General features: G+C 41.6%; 1 protein-coding gene across 5 annotated transcripts in view; it reads left to right on the forward strand.

Moving 5' to 3' along the window:
• ddb2 (damage specific DNA binding protein 2) overlaps positions 1–24,846 on the forward strand; it is a 47,157-nt gene that overhangs the window by 17,032 nt on the left and 5,279 nt on the right. For 2 of the 5 annotated variants that reach the window (XM_090230838.1, XM_090230837.1), the window contains exons 4-7: positions 3,681–3,872; positions 10,429–10,595; positions 13,289–13,388; positions 23,272–23,449. In XM_090230838.1, coding sequence (XP_090086964.1) covers positions 3,681–3,872; positions 10,429–10,595; positions 13,289–13,388; positions 23,272–23,449 — 637 coding nt within the window. Of the gene's footprint in view, positions 1–3,680; positions 3,873–8,771; positions 8,918–10,428; positions 10,596–13,288; positions 13,389–23,271; positions 23,450–24,846 lie in introns of all 5 variants that reach the window. The other 3 variants (XM_090230841.1, XM_090230839.1, XM_090230840.1) reach the window with 3 other exon arrangements.

The following is a 24,846-nucleotide window of genomic DNA, read 5'->3' on the forward strand; positions in this document are numbered from 1 at the left end:
AGTGTCTGTAGGGTGACTAGGGAACAGTAGTGTCTGTAGGGTGACTAGGGAACAGTAGTGTCTGTAGGGTGACTAGGGAACAGTAGTGTCTGACAGCTAGTAGGGTGACTAGGGAACAGTAGTGTCTGTAGGGTGACTAGGGAACAGTAGTGTCTGTAGGGTGACTAGGGAACAGTAGTGTCTGTAGGGTGACTAGGGAACAGTAGTGTCTGTAGGGTGAGTAGGGAACAGTAGTGTCTGTAGGGTGACTAGGGAACAGTAGTGTCTGTAGGGTGACTAGGGAACAGTAGTGTCTGTAGGGTGACTAGGGAACAGTAGTGTCTGTAGGGTGACTAGGGAACAGTAGTGTCTGTAGGGTGACTAGGGAACAGTAGTGTCTGTAGGGTGAGTAGGGAACAGTAGTGTCTGTAGGGTGACTAGGGAACAGTAGTGTCTGTAGGGTGACTAGGGAACAGTAGTGTCTGTAGGGTGACTAGGGAACAGTAGTGTCTGTAGGGTGACTAGGGAACAGTAGTGTCTGTAGGGTGACTAGGGAGCAGTAGTGTCTGTAGGGTGACTAGGGAACAGTAGTGTCTGTAGGGTGACTAGGGAACAGTAGTGTCTGTAGGGTGACTAGGGAACAGTAGTGTCTGTAGGGTGACTAGGGAACAGTAGTGTCTGTAGGGTGACTAGGGAACAGTAGTGTCTGTAGGGTGACTAGGGAACAGTAGTGTCTGTAGGGTGACTAGGGAACAGTAGTGTCTGTAGGGTGACTAGGGAACAGTAGTGTCTGTAGGGTGACTAGGGAACAGTAGTGTCTGTAGGGTGACTAGGGAACAGTAGTGTCTGTAGGGTGACTAGGGAGCAGTAGTGTCTGTAGGGTGACTAGGGAACAGTAGTGTCTGTAGGGTGACTAGGGAACAGTAGTGTCTGTAGGGTGACTAGGGAACAGTAGTGTCTGTAGGGTGACTAGGGAACAGTAGTGTCTGTAGGGTGACTAGGGAGCAGTAGTGTCTGTAGGGTGACTAGGGAACAGTAGTGTCTGTAGGGTGACTAGGGAACAGTAGTGTCTGTAGGGTGACTAGGGAACAGTAGTGTCTGTAGGGTGACTAGGGAACAGTAGTGTCTGTAGGGTGACTAGGGAGCAGTAGTGTCTGTAGGGTGACTAGGGAACAGTAGTGTCTGTAGGGTGACTAGGGAACAGTAGTGTCTGTAGGGTGACTAGGGAACAGTAGTGTCTGTAGGGTGACTAGGGAACAGTAGTGTCTGTAGGGTGACTAGGGAACAGTAGTGTCTGTAGGGTGACTAGGGAACAGTAGTGTCTGTAGGGTGACTAGGGAACAGTAGTGTCTGTAGGGTGAGTAGGGAACAGTAGTGTCTGTAGGGTGACTAGGGAACAGTAGTGTCTGTAGGGTGACTAGGGAACAGTAGTGTCTGTAGGGTGACTAGGGAACAGTAGTGTCTGTAGGGTGACTAGGGAACAGTAGTGTCTGTAGGGTGACTAGGGAACAGTAGTGTCTGTAGGGTGAGTAGGGAACAGTAGTGTCTGTAGGGTGACTAGGGAACAGTAGTGTCTGTAGGGTGACTAGGGAACAGTAGTGTCTGTAGGGTGAGTAGGGAACAGTAGTGTCTGTAGGGTGACTAGGGAACAGTAGTGTCTGTAGGGTGACTAGGGAACAGTAGTGTCTGTAGGGTGAGTAGGGAACAGTACCTACTGATTGATGACATATATATACATATATATACACATATATATAACATACATATACATATATAAGGTAAAATATTCAACAAACTGTAAAATAGTATATATTTAAAGAGATGTCTCTACCTGCCACCTCTACACTCTAACCACTAGACTACCTGCCACCTCTACACTCTAACTACTAGGCTACCCTGCCACCTCTACACTCTAACTACTAGGCTACCCTGCCACCTCTACACTCTAACTACTAGGCTACCCTGCCACCTCTACACTCTAACTACTAGGCTACCCTGCCACCTCTACACTCTAACTACTAGGCTACCCTGCCACCTCTACACTCTAACCACTAGACTACCTGCCACCTCTACACTCTAACCACTAGGCTACCCTGCCACCTCTACACTCTAACCACTAGACTACCTGCCACCTCTACACTCTAACTACTAGGCTACCCTGCCACCTCTACACTCTAACTACTAGGCTACCCTGCCACCTCTACACTCTAACTACTAGGCTACCTGCCACCTCTATACTCTAACCACTAGACTACCTGCCACCTCTACACTCTAACCACTAGGCTACCTGCCACCTCTACACTCTAACCACTAGACTACCTGCCACCTCTACACTCTAACCACTAGGCTACCTGCCACCTCTACACTCTAACCACTAGACTACCTGCCACCTCTACACTCTAACCACTAGGCTACCTGCCTCCTCTACACTCTAACCACTAGGCTACCTGCCACCTCTATACTCTAACCACTAGGCTACCTGCCACCTCTATACTCTAACCACTAGGCTACCTGCCACCTCTACACTCTAACCACTAGACTACCTGCCACCTCTACACTCTAACCACTAGGCTACCTGCCACCTCTACACTCTAACCACTAGACTACCTGCCACCTCTACACTCTAACCACTAGGCTACCTGCCACCTCTATACTCTAACCACTAGTCTACCTGCCACTTCTACACTCTAACCACTAGGCTACCTGCCACCTCTATACTCTAACCACTAGTCTACCTGCCACCTCTACACTCTAACCACTAGGCTACCTGCCACCTCTATACTCTAACCACTAGTCTACCTGCCACCTCTACACTCTAACCACTAGGCTACCTGCCACCTCTACACTCTAACCACTAGGCTACCCTGCCACCTCTACACTCTAACCACTAGGCTACCTTGCCACCTCTACACTCTAACCACTAGGCTACCCTGCCACCTCTACACTTTAACCACTAGGCTACCTGCCACCTCTACACTCTAACCACTAGGCTACCTGCCACCTCTACACTCTAACCACTAGGCTACCTGCCACCTCTACACTCTAACCACTAGGCTACCTGCCTCCTCTACACTCTAACCACTAGACTACCTGCCACCTCTACAGTCTAACCACTAGGCTACCTGCCACCTCTACACTCTAACCACTAGGCTACCCTGCCACCTCTACACTCTAACCACTAGGCTACCTGCCACCTCTACAGTCTAACCACTAGGCTACCCTGCCACCTCTACACTCTAACCACTAGACTACCTGCCACCTCTACACTCTAACCACTAGACTACCTGCCACCTCTACACTACACTCTAGCCACTAGACTACCTGCCACCTCTACACTACACTCTACCCACTAGGCTACCTGCCTCCTCTACACTCTAACCACTAGGCTACCTGCCACCTCTACACTCTAACCACTAGGCTACCCTGCCGCCTCTACACTCTAACCACTAGGCTACCTGCCACCTCTACACTCTAACCACTAGGCTACCTGCCACCTCTACACTCTAACCACTAGGCTACCCTGCCGCCTCTACACTCTACCCACTAGGCTACCTGCCACCTCTACAGTCTAACCACTAGGCTACCCTGCCACCTCTACACTCTAACTACTAGACTACCTGCCACCTCTACACTCTAACCACTAGGCTACCCTGCCGGCCCCAATCATCATCAGTACACGATATCTTATTTCCCTTCCCCAGTGTCTCCAGGAGCCGTTTGTACGTTCCCTGTCCTCCTATAAGCTCCACCGTACAGCCAGTCCGTTTGACCGGCGGGTCACCTGTCTGGAGTGGCACCCCTCGCACCCCACCACGCTGGCGGTCGGCTCCAAGGGAGGAGATTTGGTCCTCTGGGACTACAACGTGCTCAACAAGACCAGCTTCATACAAGGGGTGAGAATGCCTGATACACATCTGGAAAGACCGGTTCCATCGTTACAACCCAGCGACGCCATTGGCCGATGGGTTACTAATGAGTGCATGCTTATTCGTTTTCTTGTTTGACTGTTGTGTACCTAGATGTTCAGGATGATACACACAAATAATACAATAGTTTTTAAATCTGTTTAAATCAGAACACTGTAATCAATAGTTTAAATCGGTCTGTGTTACTGTTTAGGAACACCGTAATCAATAGTTTAAATCGGTCTGTGTTACTGTTTAGGAACACCGTAATCAATAGTTTAAATCAGAACACTGTAATCAATAGTTTAAATCGGTCTGTGTTACTGTTTAGGAACACCGTAATCAATAGTTTAAATCAGAACACTGTAATCAATAGTTTAAATCGGTCTGTGTTACTGTTTAGGAACACCGTAATCAATAGTTTAAATCAGAACACTGTAATCAATAGTTTAAATCGGTCTGTGTTACTGTTTAGGAACACCGTAATCAATAGTTTAAATCAGAACACTGTAATCAATAGTTTAAACCGGTCTGTGTTACTGTTTAGGAACACTGTAATCAATAGTTTAAATCGGTCTGTGTTACTGTTTAGGAACACCGTAATCAATAGTTTAAATCAGAACACTGTAATCAATAGTTTAAATCAGAACACTGTAATCAATAGTTTAAATCGGTCTGTGTTACTGTTTAGGAACACCGTAATCAATAGTTTAAATCAGAACACCGTAATCAATAGTTTAAATCAGAACACTGTAATCAATAGTTTAAATCAGAACACTGTAATCAATAGTTTAAATCGGTCTGTGTTACTGTTTAGGAACACCGTAATCAATAGTTTAAATCGGTCTGTGTTACTGTTTAGGAACACCGTAATCAATAGTTTAAATCAGAACACCGTAATCAATAGTTTAAATCGGTCTGTGTTACTGTTTAGGAACACCGTAATCAATAGTTTAAATCGGTCTGTGTTACTGTTTAGGAACACCGTAATCAATAGTTTAAATCAGAACACCGTAATCAATAGTTTAAATCAGAACACCGTAATCAATAGTTTAAACCGGTCTGTGTTACTGTTTAGGAACACCGTAATCAATAGTTTAAATCAGAACACTGTAATCAATAGTTTAAATCGGTCTGTGTTACTGTTTAGGAACACCGTAATCAATAGTTTAAATCAGAACACCGTAATCAATAGTTTAAATCAGAACACTGTAATCAATAGTTTAAATCGGTCTGTGTTACTGTTTAGGAACACCGTAATCAATAGTTTAAATCGGTCTGTGTTACTGTTTAGGAACACCGTAATCAATAGTTTAAATCGGTCTGTGTTACTGTTTAGGAACACCGTAATCAATAGTTTAAATCAGAACACCGTAATCAATAGTTTAAATCGGTCTGTGTTACTGTTTAGGAACACCGTAATCAATAGTTTATATCGGTCTGTGTTACTGTTTAGGAACACCGTAATCAATAGTTTAAATCAGAACACCGTAATCAATAGTTTAAATCAGAACACCGTAATCAATAGTTTAAACCGGTCTGTGTTACTGTTTAGGAACACCGTAATCAATAGTTTAAATCAGAACACTGTAATCAATAGTTTAAATCGGTCTGTGTTACTGTTTAGGAACACCGTAATCAATAGTTTAAATCAGAACACCGTAATCAATAGTTTAAATCAGAACACTGTAATCAATAGTTTAAATCGGTCTGTGTTACTGTTTAGGAACACCGTAATCAATAGTTTAAATCAGAACACCGTAATCAATAGTTTAAATCAGAACACCGTAATCAATAGTTTAAACCGGTCTGTGTTACTGTTTAGGAACACCGTAATCAATAGTTTAAATCAGAACACCGTAATCAATAGTTTAAATCAGAACACCGTAATCAATAGTTTAAATCGGTCTGTGTTACTGTTTAGGAACACCGTAATCAATAGTTTAAATCGGTCTGTGTTACTGTTTAGGAACACCGTAATCAATAGTTTAAATCAGAACACCGTAATCAATAGTTTAAATCGGTCTGTGTTACTGTTTAGGAACACCGTAATCAATAGTTTAAATCGGTCTGTGTTACTGTTTAGGAACACCGTAATCAATAGTTTAAATCAGAACACCGTAATCAATAGTTTAAACCGGTCTGTGTTACTGTTTAGGAACACCGTAATCAATAGTTTAAATCAGAACACCGTAATCAATAGTTTAAACCGGTCTGTGTTACTGTTTAGGAACACCGTAATCAATAGTTTAAATCAGAACACCGTAATCAATAGTTTAAATCAGAACACCGTAATCAATAGTTTAAATCGGTCTGTGTTACTGTTTAGGAACACTGTAATCAATAGTTTAAATCAGAACACCGTAATCAATAGTTTAAATCAGAACACCGTAATCAATAGTTTAAATCGGTCTGTGTTACTGTTTAGGAACACTGTAATCAATAGTTTAAATCAGAACACCGTAATCAATAGTTTAAATCAGAACACCGTAATCAATAGTTTAAACCGGTCTGTGTTACTGTTTAGGAACACCGTAATCAATAGTTTAAATCAGAACACCGTAATCAATAGTTTAAATCAGAACACCGTAATCAATAGTTTAAATCAGAACACCGTAATCAATAGTTTAAATCAGAACACCGTAATCAATAGTTTAAATCAGAACACCGTAATCAATAGTTTAAATCGGTCTGTGTTACTGTTTAGGAACACCGTAATCAATAGTTTAAACCGGTCTGTGTTACTGTTTAGGAACACTGTAATCAATAGTTTAAATCAGAACACCGTAATCAATAGTTTAAATCAGAACACCGTAATCAATAGTTTAAATCAGAACACCGTAATCAATAGTTTAAATCAGAACACCGTAATCAATAGTTTAAATCAGAACACCGTAATCAATAGTTTAAATCAGAACACCGTAATCAATAGTTTAAATCAGAACACCGTAATCAATAGTTTAAATCAGAACACCGTAATCAATAGTTTAAATCAGAACACCGTAATCAATAGTTTAAATCGGTCTGTGTTACTGTTTAGGAACACCGTAATCAATAGTTTAAACCGGTCTGTGTTACTGTTTAGGAACACCGTAATCAATAGTTTAAATCGGTCTGTGTTACTGTTTAGGAACACCGTAATCAATAGTTTAAATCAGAACACCGTAATCAATAGTTTAAATCAGAACACCGTAATCAATAGTTTAAATCAGAACACCGTAATCAATAGTTTAAATCAGAACACCGTAATCAATAGTTTAAATCGGTCTGTGTTACTGTTTAGGAACACTGTAATCAATAGTTTAAATCAGAACACCGTAATCAATAGTTTAAATCAGAACACCGTAATCAATAGTTTAAATCGGTCTGTGTTACTGTTTAGGAACACCGTAATCAATAGTTTAAACCGGTCTGTGTTACTGTTTAGGAACACCGTAATCAATAGTTTAAATCAGAACACTGTAATCAATAGTTTAAATCGGTCTGTGTTACTGTTTAGGAACACCGTAATCAATAGTTTAAATCAGAACACCGTAATCAATAGTTTAAATCGGTCTGTGTTACTGTTTAGGAACACTGTAATCGATCATATTTGCAATAACAGTTGACTTGGAAATCCATTTTTACATCAAGAGTCCCCCCACAGTATTGATAGTATGCTTAACTTACGACACATACCGATTACTATCGGGTCTACTTATCCGATAGTAATAGGTCTACTTATCCGATAGTATCGGGTCTACTTATCCGATAGTATCGGGTCTACTTATCCGATAGTATCGGGTCTACTTATCCGATAGTAATAGGTCTACTTATCCGATAGAATCGGGTCTACTTATCCGATAGTATCGGGTCTACTTATCCGATAGTATCGGGTCTACTTATCCGATAGTATCGGGTCTACTTATCCGATAGTATCGGGTCTACTTATCCGATAGTATCGGGTCTACTTATCCGATAGTATCGGGTCTACTTATCCGATAGTATCGGGTCGACTTATCCGATAGTATCGGGTCGACTTATCCGATAGTATCGGGTCGACTTATCCGATAGTATCGGGACGACTTATCCGATAGTATCGGGACGACTTATCCGATAGTATCGGGTCTACTTATCCGATAGTATCGGGTCGACTTATCCGATAGTATCGGGTCGACTTATCCGATAGTATCGGGACGACTTATCCGATAGTATCGGGACGACTTATCCGATAGTATCGGGTCGACTTATCCGATAGTATCGGGTCGACTTATCCGATAGTATCGGGTCGACTTATCCGATAGTATCGGGTCGACTTATCCGATAGTATCGGGACGACTTATCCGATAGTATCGGGACGACTTATCCGATAGTATCGGGACGACTTATCCGATAGTATCGGGTCGACTTATCCGATAGTATCGGGTCGACTTATCCGATAGTATCGGGTCGACTTATCCGATAGTATCGGGACGACTTATCCGATAGTATCGGGACGACTTATCCGATAGTATCGGGACGACTTATCCGATAGTATCGGGTCGACTTATCCGATAGTATCGGGTCGACTTATCCGATAGTATCGGGTCGACTTATCCGATAGTAATACGTCGACTTATCCGATAGTAATACGTCGACTTATCCGATAGTAATACGTCGACTTATCCGATAGTATCGGGTCGACTTATCCGATAGTAATACGTTGACTTATCCGATAGTAATACGTCGACTTATCCGATAGTATCGGGTCTACGTTGGATGAGTCCCAAATGGCACTCCATTTCTCATTTAGTGCACTACTTTTGTCGGGGGCTCTGTCGTCCGGGGCTCTGGTCAAAAGTAGTGCACTAAATAGGGAATAGGATGTGATTTGGGACCAGTGTCTACTCCTGTGTGTGTTTTACGCAGGTTGGTCCTGGAGGCTCTATTACAGCTCTGAAGTTTAACCCGTACAACCCCACTCAGCTGTTCACCTCCTCTGTCAGGGGAACCACCACGCTGCAGGATTTCAATGGGACCACTCTAAGGGTGTTTACCAACACAGAGTCATGGGAGTAAGAGACCCAAATGGCACTCTATTTATTTAGTGCCCTACTTTATACCCTTATTCCCTATTTAGTGCCCTACTTTATACCCTTATTCCCTATTTAGTGCCCTACTTTATACCCGTATTCCCTATTTAGTGCCCTACTTTAGACCCTTACTCCCTACTTAGTGCCCTACTTTAGACCCCTATTCCCTATTTAGTGCCCTATATAGACCCTTATTCCCTACTTAGTGCCCTATATAGACCCTTATTCCCTACTTAGTGCCCTACTTTAGACCCTTACTCCCTACTTAGTGCCCTACTTTAGACCCTTACTCCCTACTTAGTGCCCTACTTTATACCCTTATTCCCTATTTAGTGCCCTACTTTAGACCCTTATTCCCTATTTAATGCCCTACTTTAGACCCCTATTCCCTATTGAATGCCCTACTTTAGACCCCTATTCCCTATTGAATGCCCTACTTTAGACCCCTATTCCCTATTTAGTAACCTACTTTAGACCCTTATTCAGTGCCCTACTTTAGACCCTTATTCCCTATTTAGTGCCCTACTTTAGACCCCTATTCCCTATTGAATGCCCTACTTTAGACCCCTATTCCCTATTTAGTAACCTACTTTAGACCCCTATTCAGTGCCCTACTTTAGACCCTTATTCCCTATATAGTACACTACGTTAGAACAGAGCCCACCAGGCACCAGGCAGGTGCAGACCAGGGTTCTGGTCTAAAGTAGTGCACTATATAGGGAATAGGGTTCTGGTCTATAGTAGTACCACTATATAGGGAATAGGGCCCTGGTCTAAAGTAGTGTACTATATAGGGAATAGGGCCCTGGTCTAAAGTAGTGCACTATATAGGGAATAGGGCTCTGGTCTAAAGTAGTGCACTATATAGGGAATAGGGCTCTGGTCTATAGTAGTGCACTATATAGGGAATAGGGCTCTGGTCTAAAGTAGTGTACTATATAGGGAATAGGGCTCTGGTCTAAAGTAGTGTACTATATAGGGAATAGGGCCCTGGTCTATAGTAGTGCACTATATAGGGAATAGGGCTCTGGTCTATAGTAGTGCACTATATAGGGAATAGGGCTCTGGTCTATAGTAGTGCACTATATAGGGAATAGGGCTCTGGTCTAAAGTAGTGTACTATATAGGGAATAGGGCTCTGGTCTATAGTAGTGCACTATATAGGGAATAGGGTTCTGGTCTAAAGTAGTGTACTATATAGGGAATAGGGCTCTGGTCTAAGGTAGGGCACTATATAGGGAATAGGGCTCCATTTGGGATGCAGACAAAGGCCCTTTTTCTCAACACCGTATCAAGATAGAACTAGTGTAGTTCGAAACAGACCACTGCCTTCTGATAGGCCCGCGTTTATCTGGACAGAACTGTCATTGGCTAAGGTTGGATTTCACCAGGCACACCAACTGGTCGGACAACTGACTGAAACAGGAAGGAACCACCGGAACAAACGCATTGAGTTGTTTTCCGATTGGTCTGTTTTGTGTTCGTCAATGCAGAAAGGAGCCGGGGATTTTATTGGTGGGATGACGTTTAGCCTGACGGACCCGTCCAAGGTCTACCTGGCGTCTGGCGACGGTACGCTGACCGAGCAGAACTTTCAGGGCGGTCCAGGAACGGTTCTGTCCAGAGTCCAGGACTGTGGACACGATCACCACAATGTCTGGTGAGGAGGCAGGCCCTGCTTAGACAGCTTTAGAAATGGCACCCTATTCCCTAAATAGTGCACTACTTTAGACCAGAGCCCTATTCCCTATATAGTGCACTACTTTAGACCAGAGCCCTATTCCCTATATAGTGCACTACTATAGACCAGAGCCCTATTCCCTATATAGTGCACTACTTTAGACCAGAGCCCTATTCCCTATATAGTGCACTACTTTAGACCAGAGCCCTATTCCCTATATAGTGCACTACTTTAGACCAGAGCCCTATTCCCTATATAGTGCACTACTTTAGACCAGAGCCCTATTCCCTATATAGTGCACTACTATAGACCAGAGCCCTATTCCCTATATAGTACACTACTTTAGACCAGAGCCCTATTCCCTATATAGTGCACTACTTTAGACCAGAGCCCTATTCCCTATATAGTGCACTACTATAGACCAGAGCCCTATTCCCTATATAGTGCCCTACTTTAGACCCCTATTCCCTATTTAGTGCCCTACTTTAGACCCTTATTCCCTATTTAGTGCCCTACTTTAGACCCCTATTCCCTATTTAGTGCCCTACTTTAGACCCTTATTCCCTATTTAGTGCCCTACTTTAGACCCCTATTCCCTATTTAGTGCCCTACTTTAGACCCTTATTCCCTATTTAGTGCCCTACTTTAGACCCTTATGCCCTACTTTAGACCCCTATTCCCTATTTAGTGACCTACTTTAGACCCTTATTCCCTATTTAATGCCCTAATTTAGACCCTTATTCCCTATTTAATGCCCTACTTTAGACCCCTATTCCCTATTTAGTGCCCTACTTTAGACCCCTATTCCCTATATAGTGCACTACTATAGACCAGAGCCCTATTCCCTATATAGTGCACTACTATAGACCAGAGCCCTATTCCCTATATAGTGCACTACTTTAGACCAGAGCCCTATTCCCTATATAGTGCACTACTTTAGACCAGAGCCCTATTCCCTATATAGTGCACTACTTTAGACCAGAGCCCTATTCCCTATATAGTGCACTACTTTAGACCCCTATTCCCTACTTAGTGCCCTACTTTCAACTAGATCCGTATTCCCTATTTAGTGTCCTACTTTAATCCCTTATTCCCTATTTAATGCCCTACTTTAAACTAGATCCTTATTCCCTACTTAGTGTCCTACTTTAATCCTTTATTCCCTATTTAATGCCCTACTTTAGATCCTTATTCCCTATATAGGGAATAGGGCTCTGGTCTAAAGTAGTGCCCTATATAGGGAATAGGGCTCTGGTCTAAAGTAGTGCCCTATATAGGGAATAGGGCTCTGGTCTAAAGTAGTGCCCTATATAGGCAATAGGGCTCTGATTTAAAGTAGTGCCCTATATAGGGAATAGGGCTCCGGTCTAAAGTAGTGCCCTATATAGGGAATAGGGCTCTGGTCTAAAGTAGTGCCCTATATGATTTAAAGTAGTGCCCTATATAGGGAATAGGGCTCTGGTCTAAAGTAGTGCCCTATATAGGGCTCTGGTCTAAAGTAGTGCACTATATAGGGAATAGGGCTCTGGTCTATAGTAGTGCACTATATAGGGAATAGGGGTCTAAAGTAGTGCCCTATATAGGGGCTCTGGTCTAAAGTAGTGCACTATATAGACCAGAACCCCTATTCCCTATATAGTGCACTACTTTAGACCAGAGCATATAGGGTGTAAAATACTGTAGGATTTCTGCTGTGTGATTGTCTGTGACAACTTTGGGATATGTCTTTCTCAGGAAAGGGATGTAAATCAGATACAGTGAGGAGAACAAGTATTTGATACACTGCCGATTTTGCAGGTTATCCTACTTACAAAGCATGTAGAGGTCTGTAATTTTTATCTCACGAGATCTTGCATGGAGCCCCAGACCGAGGGTGATTGACCTTCATCTTGAACTTCTTCCAATTCTCTTGTCCTGTAGCCCATCCCAGCCTTGTGCAGGTCTACAATTTAACCCCTGATGTCCTTACATCCTCTCTGGTCTTGGCCATTGTGGAGAGGTTGGAGTCTGTTTGATTGAGTGTGTGGACAGGTGTCTTTTATACTGGTAACGAGTTCAAACAGGTGCAGTTAATACAGGTAATGAGTGGAGAACAGGAGGGATTCTTAAAGAAAAATTAACAGGTCTGTGAGAGCCGGAATTCTTACTGGTTATCAAATACTTATGTCATGCAATAAAATGCAAATGAATTATTTAAAAATCATACAATGTGATTTTCTGGATTTTTGTTTTAGATTCCGTCTCACAGTTGAAGTGTACCTATGATAGAAATTACAGACCTCTACATGCTTTGTAAGCAGGAAAACCTGCAAAATCGGCAGTGTGCCAAATACTTGTTCTCCTCACTGTAGTCAAAAGTATTGTTCTATGTAGGGGATAGGGTACCATTTGGGATGCGAGCTTAGCGCCTTGACAAATGTCATCTTAAATCTAAGGGAAAAAACACAACTAGTGCACTTAGTAGTGTCCGTCTGATGATAAAGGAGACGCAGGCTGGTCTATCACATTCTGGTGATTTAGTATGATAAAAACAAGTTGAGTATTGGCTGAATTTATTGATGAGGATAATCACAGTGTACCGCAGTTTACATCATTATTATTATTATTATTATTATTATTATTATTATTATTTTAAATTAGTGATTTATATGGTGATTACATCTCTGTTCCAGTCTGTGGTACTGCTGTGTAGATGTGTCGTTGAGCAGACAGATGTTGGTGACCGGAGACAACATTGGACGAGTCTTATTGCTGGGCATGGATGGACACCAGGTACTGTATATTTATACTGTAGTTTACACTGGGCATGGATGGACACCAGGTACTGTATATTTCTACTGTAGTTTACACTGGGCATGGATGGACACCAGGTACTGTATATTTATACTGTAGTTTTCACTATAGCTGCAGTACTATATAGTATATTTATACTGTAGTTTACACTGGGTATGGATGGACACCAGGTACTGTATATTTCTACTGTAGTTTACACTGGGCATGGATGGACACCAGGTACTGTATATTTCTACTGTAGTTTACACTGGGCATGGATGGACACCAGGTACTGTATATTTATACTGTAGTTTACACTGGGCATGGATGGACACCAGGTACTGTATATTTATACTGTGGTTTACACTATAGCTACAGTACTATATAGTATATTTATACTGTAGTTTACACTGGGCATGGATGGACACCAGGTACTGTATATTTATACTGTAGTTTACACTGGGCATGGATGGACACCAGGTACTGTATATTTCTACTGTAGTTTACACTGGGCATGGATGGACACCAGGTACTGTATATTTATACTGTAGTTTACACTGGGCATGGATGGACACCAGGTACTGTATATTTATACTGTGGTTTACACTGGGCATGGATGGACACCAGGTACTGTATATTTCTACTGTAGTTTACACTATAGCTGCAGTACTATATAGTATATTTATACTGTAGTTTACACTGGGCATGGATGGACACCAGGTACTGTATATTTATACTGTAGTTTACACTGGGCATGGATGGACACCAGGTACTGTATATTTATACTGTAGTTTACACTGGGCATGGATGGACACCAGGTACTGTATATTTCTACTGTAGTTTACACTATAGCTGCAGTACTATATAGTATATTTATACTGTAGTTTACACTGGGCATGGATGGACACCAGGTACTGTATATTTATACTGTAGTTTACACTGGGCATGGATGGACACCAGGTACTGTATATTTATACTGTAGTTTACACTGGGCATGGATGGACACCAGGTACTGTATATTTATACTGTAGTTTACACTGGGCATGGATGGACACCAGGTACTGTATATTTATACTGTAGTTTACACTGGGCATGGATGGACACCAGGTACTGTATATTTATACTGTAATTTACACTGGGCATGGATGGACACCAGGTACTGTATATTTATACTGTAGTTTACACTGGGCATGGATGGACACCAGGTACTGTATATTTATACTGTAGTTTACACTGGGCATGGATGGACACCAGGTACTGTATATTTCTACTGTAGTTTACACTGGGCATGGATGGACACCAGGTACTGTATATTTATACTGTAGTTTACACTGGGCATGGATGGACACCAGGTACTGTATATTTATACTGTAGTTTACACTGGGCATGGATGGACACCAGGTACTGTATATTTATACTGTAGTTTACACTGGGCATGGATGGACACCAGGTACTGTATATTTATACTGTAGTTTACACTGGGCATGGATGGACACCAGGTACTGTATATTTATACTGTAGTTTACACTATAGCTACAGTACTGTATATTTATACTGTAGTTTACACTGGGCATGGATGGACACCAGGTACTGTATATTTATACTGTAGTTTACACTGGGCATGGATGGACACCAGGTACTGTATATTTATACTGTAGTTTACACTGGGCATGGATGGACACCAGGTACTGTATATTTATACTGTAGTTTACACTGGGCATGGATGGACACCAGGTACTGTATATTTATACTGTAGTTTACACTGGGCATGGATGGACACCAGGTACTGTATATTTCTACTGTAGTTTACACTATAGCTGCAGTACTATATAGTATATTTATACTGTAGTTTACACTGGGCATGGATGGACACCAGGTACTGTATATTTATACTGTAGTTTACACTGGGCATGGATGGACACCAGGTACTGTATATTTATACTGTAGTTTACACTGGGCATGGATGGACACCAGGTACTGTATATTTATACTGTAGTTTACACTGGGCATGGATGGACACCAGGTACTGTATATTTATACTGTAGTTTACACTGGGCATGGATGGACACCAGGTACTGTATATTTATACTGTAGTTTACACTGGGCATGGATGGACACCAGGTACTGTATATTTATACTGTAATTTACACTGGGCATGGATGGACACCAGGTACTGTATATTTATACTGTAGTTTACACTGGGCATGGATGGACACCAGGTACTGTATATTTATACTGTAGTTTACACTGGGCATGGATGGACACCAGGTACTGTATATTTATACTGTAGTTTACACTGGGCATGGATGGACACCAGGTACTGTATATTTATACTGTAGTTTACACTGGGCATGGATGGACACCAGGTACTGTATATTTATACTGTAGTTTACACTGGGCATGGATGGACACCAGGTACTGTATATTTATACTGTAGTTTACACTGGGCATGGATGGACACCAGGTACTGTATATTTATACTGTAGTTTACACTGGGCATGGATGGACACCAGGTACTGTATATTTATACTGTAGTTTACACTGGGCATGGATGGACACCAGGTACTGTATATTTCTACTGTAGTTTACACTATAGCTGCAGTACTATATAGTATATTTATACTGTAGTTTACACTGGGCATGGATGGACACCAGGTACTGTATATTTATACTGTAGTTTACACTGGGCATGGATGGACACCAGGTACTGTATATTTATACTGTAGTTTACACTGGGCATGGATGGACACCAGGTACTGTATATTTATACTGTAGTTTACACTGGGCATGGATGGACACCAGGTACTGTATATTTATACTGTAGTTTACACTGGGCATGGATGGACACCAGGTACTGTATATTTATACTGTAGTTTACACTGGGCATGGATGGACACCAGGTACTGTATATTTATACTGTAATTTACACTGGGCATGGATGGACACCAGGTACTGTATATTTATACTGTAGTTTACACTGGGCATGGATGGACACCAGGTACTGTATATTTATACTGTAGTTTACACTGGGCATGGATGGACACCAGGTACTGTATATTTATACTGTAGTTTACACTGGGCATGGATGGACACCAGGTACTGTATATTTATACTGTAGTTTACACTGGGCATGGATGGACACCAGGTACTGTATATTTATACTGTAGTTTACACTGGGCATGGATGGACACCAGGTACTGTATATTTCTACTGTAGTTTACACTGGGCATGGATGGACACCAGGTACTGTATATTTATACTGTAGTTTACACTGGGCATGGATGGACACCAGGTACTGTATATTTATACTGTAGTTTACACTATAGCTACAGTACTGTATATTTATACTGTAGTTTACACTGGGCATGGATGGACACCAGGTACTGTATATTTATACTGTAGTTTACACTGGGCATGGATGGACACCAGGTACTGTATATTTATACTGTAGTTTACACTGGGCATGGATGGACACCAGGTACTGTATATTTATACTGTAGTTTACACTGGGCATGGATGGACACCAGGTACTGTATATTTATACTGTAGTTTACACTGGGCATGGATGGACACCAGGTACTGTATATTTATAATGTAGTTTACACTGGGCATGGATGGACACCAGGTACTGTATATTTATACTGTAATTTACACTGGGCATGGATGGACACCAGGTACTGTATATTTATACTGTAGTTTACACTGGGCATGGATGGACACCAGGTACTGTATATTTATACTGTAGTTTACACTGGGCATGGATGGACACCAGGTACTGTATATTTATACTGTAGTTTTCACTGGGCATGGATGGACACCAGGTACTGTATATTTCTACTGTAGTTTACACTGGGCATGGATGGACACCAGGTACTGTATATTTCTACTGTAGTTTACACTGGGCATGGATGGACACCAGGTACTGTATATTTATACTGTAGTTTACACTGGGCATGGATGGACACCAGGTACTGTATATTTATACTGTAGTTTACACTGGGCATGGATGGACACCAGGTACTGTATATTTATACTGTAGTTTACACTGGGCATGGATGGACACCAGGTACTGTATATTTATACTGTAGTTTACACTGGGCATGGATGGACACCAGGTACTGTATATTTATACTGTAGTTTACACTGGGCATGGATGGACACCAGGTACTGTATATTTATACTGTAGTTTACACTGGGCATGGATGGACACCAGGTACTGTATATTTATACTGTAGTTTACATTGGGCATGGATGGACACCAGGTACTGTATATTTATACTGTAGTTTTCACTGGGCATGGATGGACACCAGGTACTGTATATTTATACTGTAGTTTTCACTGGGCATGGATGGACACCAGGTACTGTATATTTATACTGTAGTTTACACTGGGCATGGATGGACACCAGGTACTGTATATTTCTACTGTAGTTTACACTGGGCATGGATGGACACCAGGTACTGTATATTTCTACTGTAGTTTACACTGGGCATGGATGGACACCAGGTACTGTATATTTATACTGTAGTTTACACTGGGCATGGATGGACACCAGGTACTGTATATTTATAATGTGGTTTACACTGGGCATGGATGGACACCAGGTACTGTATATTTATACTGTAGATTTCACTATAGCTGCAGTACTATATAGTATATTTATACTGTAGTTTACACTATAGCTACAGTACTATATAGTATATTTATAATGTAGTTTACACTGGGCATGGATGGACACCAGGTACTGTATATTTCTACTGTAGTTTACACTGGGCATGGATGGACACCAGGTACTGTATATTTCTACTGTAGTTTACACTGGGCATGGATGGACACCAGGTACTGTATATTTATACTGTAGTTTACACTGGGCATGGATGGACACCAGGTACTGTATATTTATACTGTAGTTTACACTGGGCATGGATGGACACCAGGTACTGTATATTTATACTGTAGTTTACACTGGGTATGGATGGACACCAGGTACTGTATATTTATACTGTAGTTTTCACTGGGCATGGATGGACACCAGGTACTGTATATTTCTACTGTAGTTTACACTGGGCATGGATGGACACCAGGTACTGTATATTTCTACTGTAGTTTTCACTATAGCTGCAGTACTATATAGTATATTTATACTGTAGTTTACACTATAGCTACAGTACTATATAGTATATTTCTACTGTAGTTTACACTATAGCTACAGTACTATATAGTATATTTCTACTGTAGTTTACACTTGGCATGGATGGACACCAGGTACTGTATATTTCTACTGTAGTTTACACTGGGTATGGATGGACACCAGGTACTGTATATTTCTACTGTAGTTTACACTGGGCATGGATGGACACCAGGTACTGTATATGTATACTGTAGTTTACACTGGGCATGGATGGACACCAGGTACTGTATATTTATACTGTAGTTTACACTGGGCATGGATGGACACCAGGTACTGTATATGTATACTGTAGTTTACACTGGGCATGGATGGACACCAGGTACTGTATATTTCTACTGTAGTTTACACTGGGCATGGATGGACACCAGGTACTGTATATGTATACTGTAGTTTACACTGGGCATGGATGGACACCAGGTACTGTATATTTATACTGTAGTTTACACTGGGCATGGATGGACACCAGGTACTGTATATTTATACTGTAGTTTTCACTGGGCATGGATGGACACCAGGTACTGTATATTTATACTGTAGTTTACACTGGGCATGGATGGACACAAGGTACTGTATATTTATAGTGTAGTTTACACTGGGCATGGATGGACACCAGGTACTGTATATTTATACTGTAGTTTACACTGGGCATGGATGGACACCAGGTACTGTATATTTCTACTGTAGTTTACACTGGGCATGGATGGACACCAGGTACTGTATATTTCTACTGTAGTTTACACTGGGCATGGATGGACACCAGGTACTGTATATTTATACTGTAGTTTACACTGGGCATGGATGGACACCAGGTACTGTATATTTCTACTGTAGTTTACACTGGGCATGGATGGACACCAGGTACTGTATATTTATACTGTAGTTTACACTGGGCATGGATGGACACCAGGTACTGTATATTTATACTGTAGTTTTCACTATAGCTGCAGTACTATATAGTATATTTATACTGTAGTTTACACTATAGCTACAGTACTATATAGTATATTTATACTGTAGTTTACACTGGGCATGGATGGACACCAGGTACTGTAAATTTCTACTGTAGTTTACACTGGGCATGGATGGACACCAGGTACTGTATATTTATACTGTAGTTTTCACTGGGCATGGATGGACACCAGGTACTGTATATTTATACTGTAGTTTACACTGGGCATGGATGGACACCAGGTACTGTATATTTATACTGTAGTTTACACTGGGCATGGATGGACACCAGGTACTGTATATTTCTACTGTAGTTTACACTGGGCATGGATGGACACCAGGTACTGTATATTTATACTGTAGTTTACACTGGGCATGGATGGACACCAGGTACTGTATATTTATACTGTAGTTTACACTGGGCATGGATGGACACCAGGTACTGTATATTTCTACTGTAGTTTACACTGGGCATGGATGGACACCAGGTACTGTATATTTATACTGTCGTTTTCACTATAGCTGCAGTACTATATAGTATATTTATACTGTAGTTTACACTATAGCTACATTACTGTATAGTATATTTATACTGTAGTTTACACTATAGCTACAGTACTATATAGTATATTTCTACTGTAGTTTACACTATAGCTACAGTACTGTATAGTATATTTATACTGTAATTTACACTGGGCATGGATGGACACCAGGTACTGTATATTTATACTGTAGTTTTCACTATAGCTGCAGTACTATATAGTATATTTATACTGTAGTTTACACTATAGCTACAGTACTATATAGTGTATTTATAATGTAGTTTACACTGGGCATGGATGGACACCAGGTACTGTATATTTATACTGTAGTTTACACTGGGCATGGATGGACACCAGGTACTGTATATTTCTACTGTAGTTTACACTGGACATGGATGGACACCAGGTACTGTATATTTCTACTGTAGTTTACACTGGGCATGGATGGACACCAGGTACTGTATATTTATACTGTAGTTTTCACTATAGCTGCAGTACTATATAGTATATTTATACTGTAGTTTACACTATAGCTACATTACTGTATAGTATATTTATACTGTAGTTTACACTATAGCTACAGTACTATATAGTATATTTCTACTGTAGTTTACACTATAGCTACAGTACTGTATAGTATATTTATACTGTAGTTTACACTGGGCATGGATGGACACCAGGTACTGTATATTTATACTGTAGTTTTCACTATAGCTGCAGTACTATATAGTATATTTATACTGTAGTTTACACTATAGCTACAGTACTATATAGTATATTTATACTGTAGTTTACACTGGGCATGGATGGACACCAGGTACTGTATATTTCTACTGTAGTTTACACTGGGCATGGATGGACACCAGGTACTGTATATTTCTACTGTAGTTTACACTGGGCATGGATGGACACCAGGTACTGTATATTTATACTGTAGTTTACACTGGGCATGGATGGACACCAGGTACTGTATATTTATACTGTAGTTTACACTGGGCATGGATGGACACCAGGTACTGTATATTTATACTGTAGTTTACACTGGGCATGGATGGACACCAGGTACTGTATATTTCTACTGTAGTTTACACTGGGCATGGATGGACACCAGGTACTGTATATTTCTACTGTAGTTTACACTGGGCATGGATGGACACCAGGTACTGTATATTTCTACTGTAGTTTACACTGGGCATGGATGGACACCAGGTACTGTATATTTCTACTGTAGTTTACACTGGGCATGGATGGACACCAGGTACTGTATATTTCTACTGTAGTTTACACTGGGCATGGATGGACACCAGGTACTGTATATTTATACTGTAGTTTTCACTATAGCTGCAGTACTATATAGTATATTTATACTGTAGTTTACACTATAGCTACAGTACTATATAGTATATTTCTACTGTAGTTTACACTATAGCTATAGTACTGTATAGTATATTTATACTGTAGTTTACACTGGGCATGGATGGACACCAGGTACTGTATATTTATACTGTAGTTTTCACTATAGCTGCAGTACTATATAGTATATTTATACTGTAGTTTACACTATAGCTACAGTACTATATAGTATATTTATACTGTAGTTTACACTGGGCATGGATGGACACCAGGTACTGTATATTTCTACTGTAGTGTACACTGGGCATGGATGGACACCAGGTACTGTATATTTCTACTGTAGTTTACACTGGGCATGGATGGACACCAGGTACTGTATATTTATACTGTAGTTTACACTGGGCATGGATGGACACCAGGTACTGTATATTTATACTGTAGTTTACACTGGGCATGGATGGACACCAGGTACTGTATATTTCTACTGTAGTTTACACTGGGCATGGATGGACACCAGGTACTGTATATTTCTACTGTAGTTTACACTGGGCATGGATGGACACCAGGTACTGTATATTTATACTGTAGTTTACACTGGGCATGGATGGACACCAGGTACTGTATATTTCTACTGTAGTTTACACTATAGCTGCAGTACTGTATAGTATATTTCTACTGTAGTTTACACTATAGCTACAGTACTGTATATTTCTACTGTAGTTTACACTATAGCTACAGTACTGTATAGTATATTTCTACTGTGGTTTACACTAGCTACAGTACTGTATAGTATATTTCTACTGTAGTTTACACTATAGCTACAGTACTGTATATTTCTACTGTAGTTTACACTATAGCTACAGTACTGTATAGTATATTTCTACTGTAGTTTACACTATAGCTACAGTACTGTATAGTATATTTCTACTGTAGTTTACACTATAGCTACAGTACTGTATAGTATATTTCTACTGTAGTTTACACTATAGCTACAGTACTGTATATTTATACTGTAGTTTACACTATAGCTACAGTACTGTATATTTCTACTGTAGTTTACACTATAGCTACAGTACTGTATAGTATATTTCTACTGTAGTTTACACTATAGCTACAGTACTGTATAGTATATTTCTACTGTAGTTTACACTATAGCTACAGTACTGTATAGTATATTTCTACTGTAGTTTACACTATAGCTACAGTACTGTATATTTCTACTGTAGTTTACACTATAGCTACAGTACTATATAGTATATTTCTACTGTATTTTACACTATAGCTACAGTACTGTATAGTATATTTCTACTGTAGTTTACACTATAGCTACAGTACTGTATATTTCTACTGTAGTTTACACTATAGCTACAGTACTATATAGTATATTTCTACTGTATTTTACACTATAGCTACAGTACTGTATAGTATATTTCTACTGTAGTTTACACTATAGCTACAGTACTGTATAGTATATTTCTACTGTAGTTTACACTATAGCTACAGTACTGTATAGTATATTTCTACTGTAGTTTACACTATAGCTACAGTACTGTATAGTATATTTCTACTGTAGTTTACACTATAGCTACAGTACTATATAGTATATTTCTACTGTATTTTACACTATAGCTACAGTACTGTATAGTATATTTCTACTGTAGTTTACACTATAGCTAATGTTCTATATTTTGTTGTGTTTTCATGTTCTTTGAATAAGACAATTCTATTAATATTCTGCCTTATAAAAATGCATGACTGCGTCAGACACCGTTTTTGACAGTTCCAATGATTTCATTTCCTGACGTTGTTCTTGAAGATGCTGTTAAACTATCTGCACCCCCCCCCCAGGTCTTCAACGGGAAGCTGCACAAAGCCAAAGTGACCCATGCTGAATTCAACCCTCGCTGCGACTGGTTAATGGCGACAGCGTCCGTTGACCACACGGTGAAGCTATGGGACCTGAGGAACATCAAGGACAAGAACACTTACCTCCACGAGATGGTTCATGACAAAGCTGTTAACTCAGGTACTATATAGAGTGCTGTGGTAGCTCTCTCCTATCCTACATTCAGGAGTGTTTTCATCTTGACCACTGTGTTGTCGAGGTGGCAGGTAGCCTAGTGGTTAGAGTGTAGAGGTGGCAGGTAGCCTAGTGGTTAGAGTGTAGAGGTGGCAGGTAGCCTAGTGGTTAGAGTGTAGAGGTGGCAGGTAGCCTAGTGGTTAGAGTGTAGAGGTGGCAGGTAGCCTAGTGGTTAGAGTGTAGAGGTGGCAGGTAGTCTAGTGGTTAGAGTGTAGAGGAGGCAGGTAGCCTAGTGGTTAGAGTGTAGAGGTGGCAGGTAGCCTAGTGGTTAGAGTGTAGAGGTGGCAGGTAGCCTAGTGGTTAGAGTGTAGAGGTGGCAGGTAGCCTAGTGGTTAGAGTGTAGAGGTGGCAGGTAGCTTAGTGGTTAGAGTGTAGAGGTGGGTGAGACAACCTCACGTCACAGTCGCAGTATCTTGATAACATCTTCCACCACGTTCATCAGAAAGATACATGCTTTTTAACCCTTACGGATTCTCTTGCTTTCTCTCTCCCTCTCTCCCGCCCTCTCTCCCGCCCTCTCTCCCGCCCTCCCTCCCTCCCTCCCGCTCTCTCTCTCCCTCCCGCTCTCTCTCCCTCTCTCTCTCTGTCTCCCTCTCGCCCTCTCTCTCTCTCTCTCTCTCGCTCTCTCCTCTCTCTCCCTCTCGCCCTCTCTCTCTTGCCCTCTCCTTCTCTCTCTCTCCCTCTCTCTCTCTCCCTCTCTCTCTCTCCCTCTCTGTCTCTCTCCCTCTCGCCCGCTCTCTCTCTCTCCCTCTCTCTCTCGCCCTTTCTCTCTCTTTCTCTCTCGCTCTCTCCCTCTCCTCTCTCTCCCTCTCGCCCTCTCTCTCGCTCTCTCTCTCTCTCTGTCTCCCTCTCGCCCTCTCTCTCTCTCTCTCTCTCGCTCTCTCCTCTCTCTCCCTCTCGCCCTCTCTCTCTTGCCCTCTCCCTCTCTCTCTCTCCCTCTCTCTCTCTCCCTCTCTGTCTCTCTCCCTCTCGCCCGCTCTGTCTCTCTCCCTCTCTCTCGCCCTCTCTCTCTCCCTCTCTCTCTCGCCCTTTCTCTCTCTTTCTCTCTCGCTCTCTCCCTCTCCTCTCTCTCCCTCTCGCTCTCCCTCTCGCCCTCTCTCTCTCCCTCCCTCTCTCTCCCGCCCTCTCTCTCCCTCCCTCTCTCTCTCGCCTTCTCTCTCTCTCTCTCTGTCTCTCTGTCTCTCTCTCCCTCTCTCCCTCTCGCCCTCTCTCTCTCTCTCTCTCTCTCTCTCTCCCTCCCTCTCCTCTCTCGCCTTCTCTCTCTCTCTCCCTCTCCCTCTCTCTCTCTCCCTCTCTCTCTCTCCCTCTCTCGCTCCCTCTCTCTCCCTCTCTCTCTCTCTCGC

The sequence above is a fragment of the Oncorhynchus mykiss genome, chromosome 4, assembly GCF_057628025.1.
Source record: "Oncorhynchus mykiss isolate SJ-2025 chromosome 4, ASM5762802v1, whole genome shotgun sequence".
Classification (NCBI taxonomy): domain Eukaryota; kingdom Metazoa; phylum Chordata; class Actinopteri; order Salmoniformes; family Salmonidae; genus Oncorhynchus; species Oncorhynchus mykiss.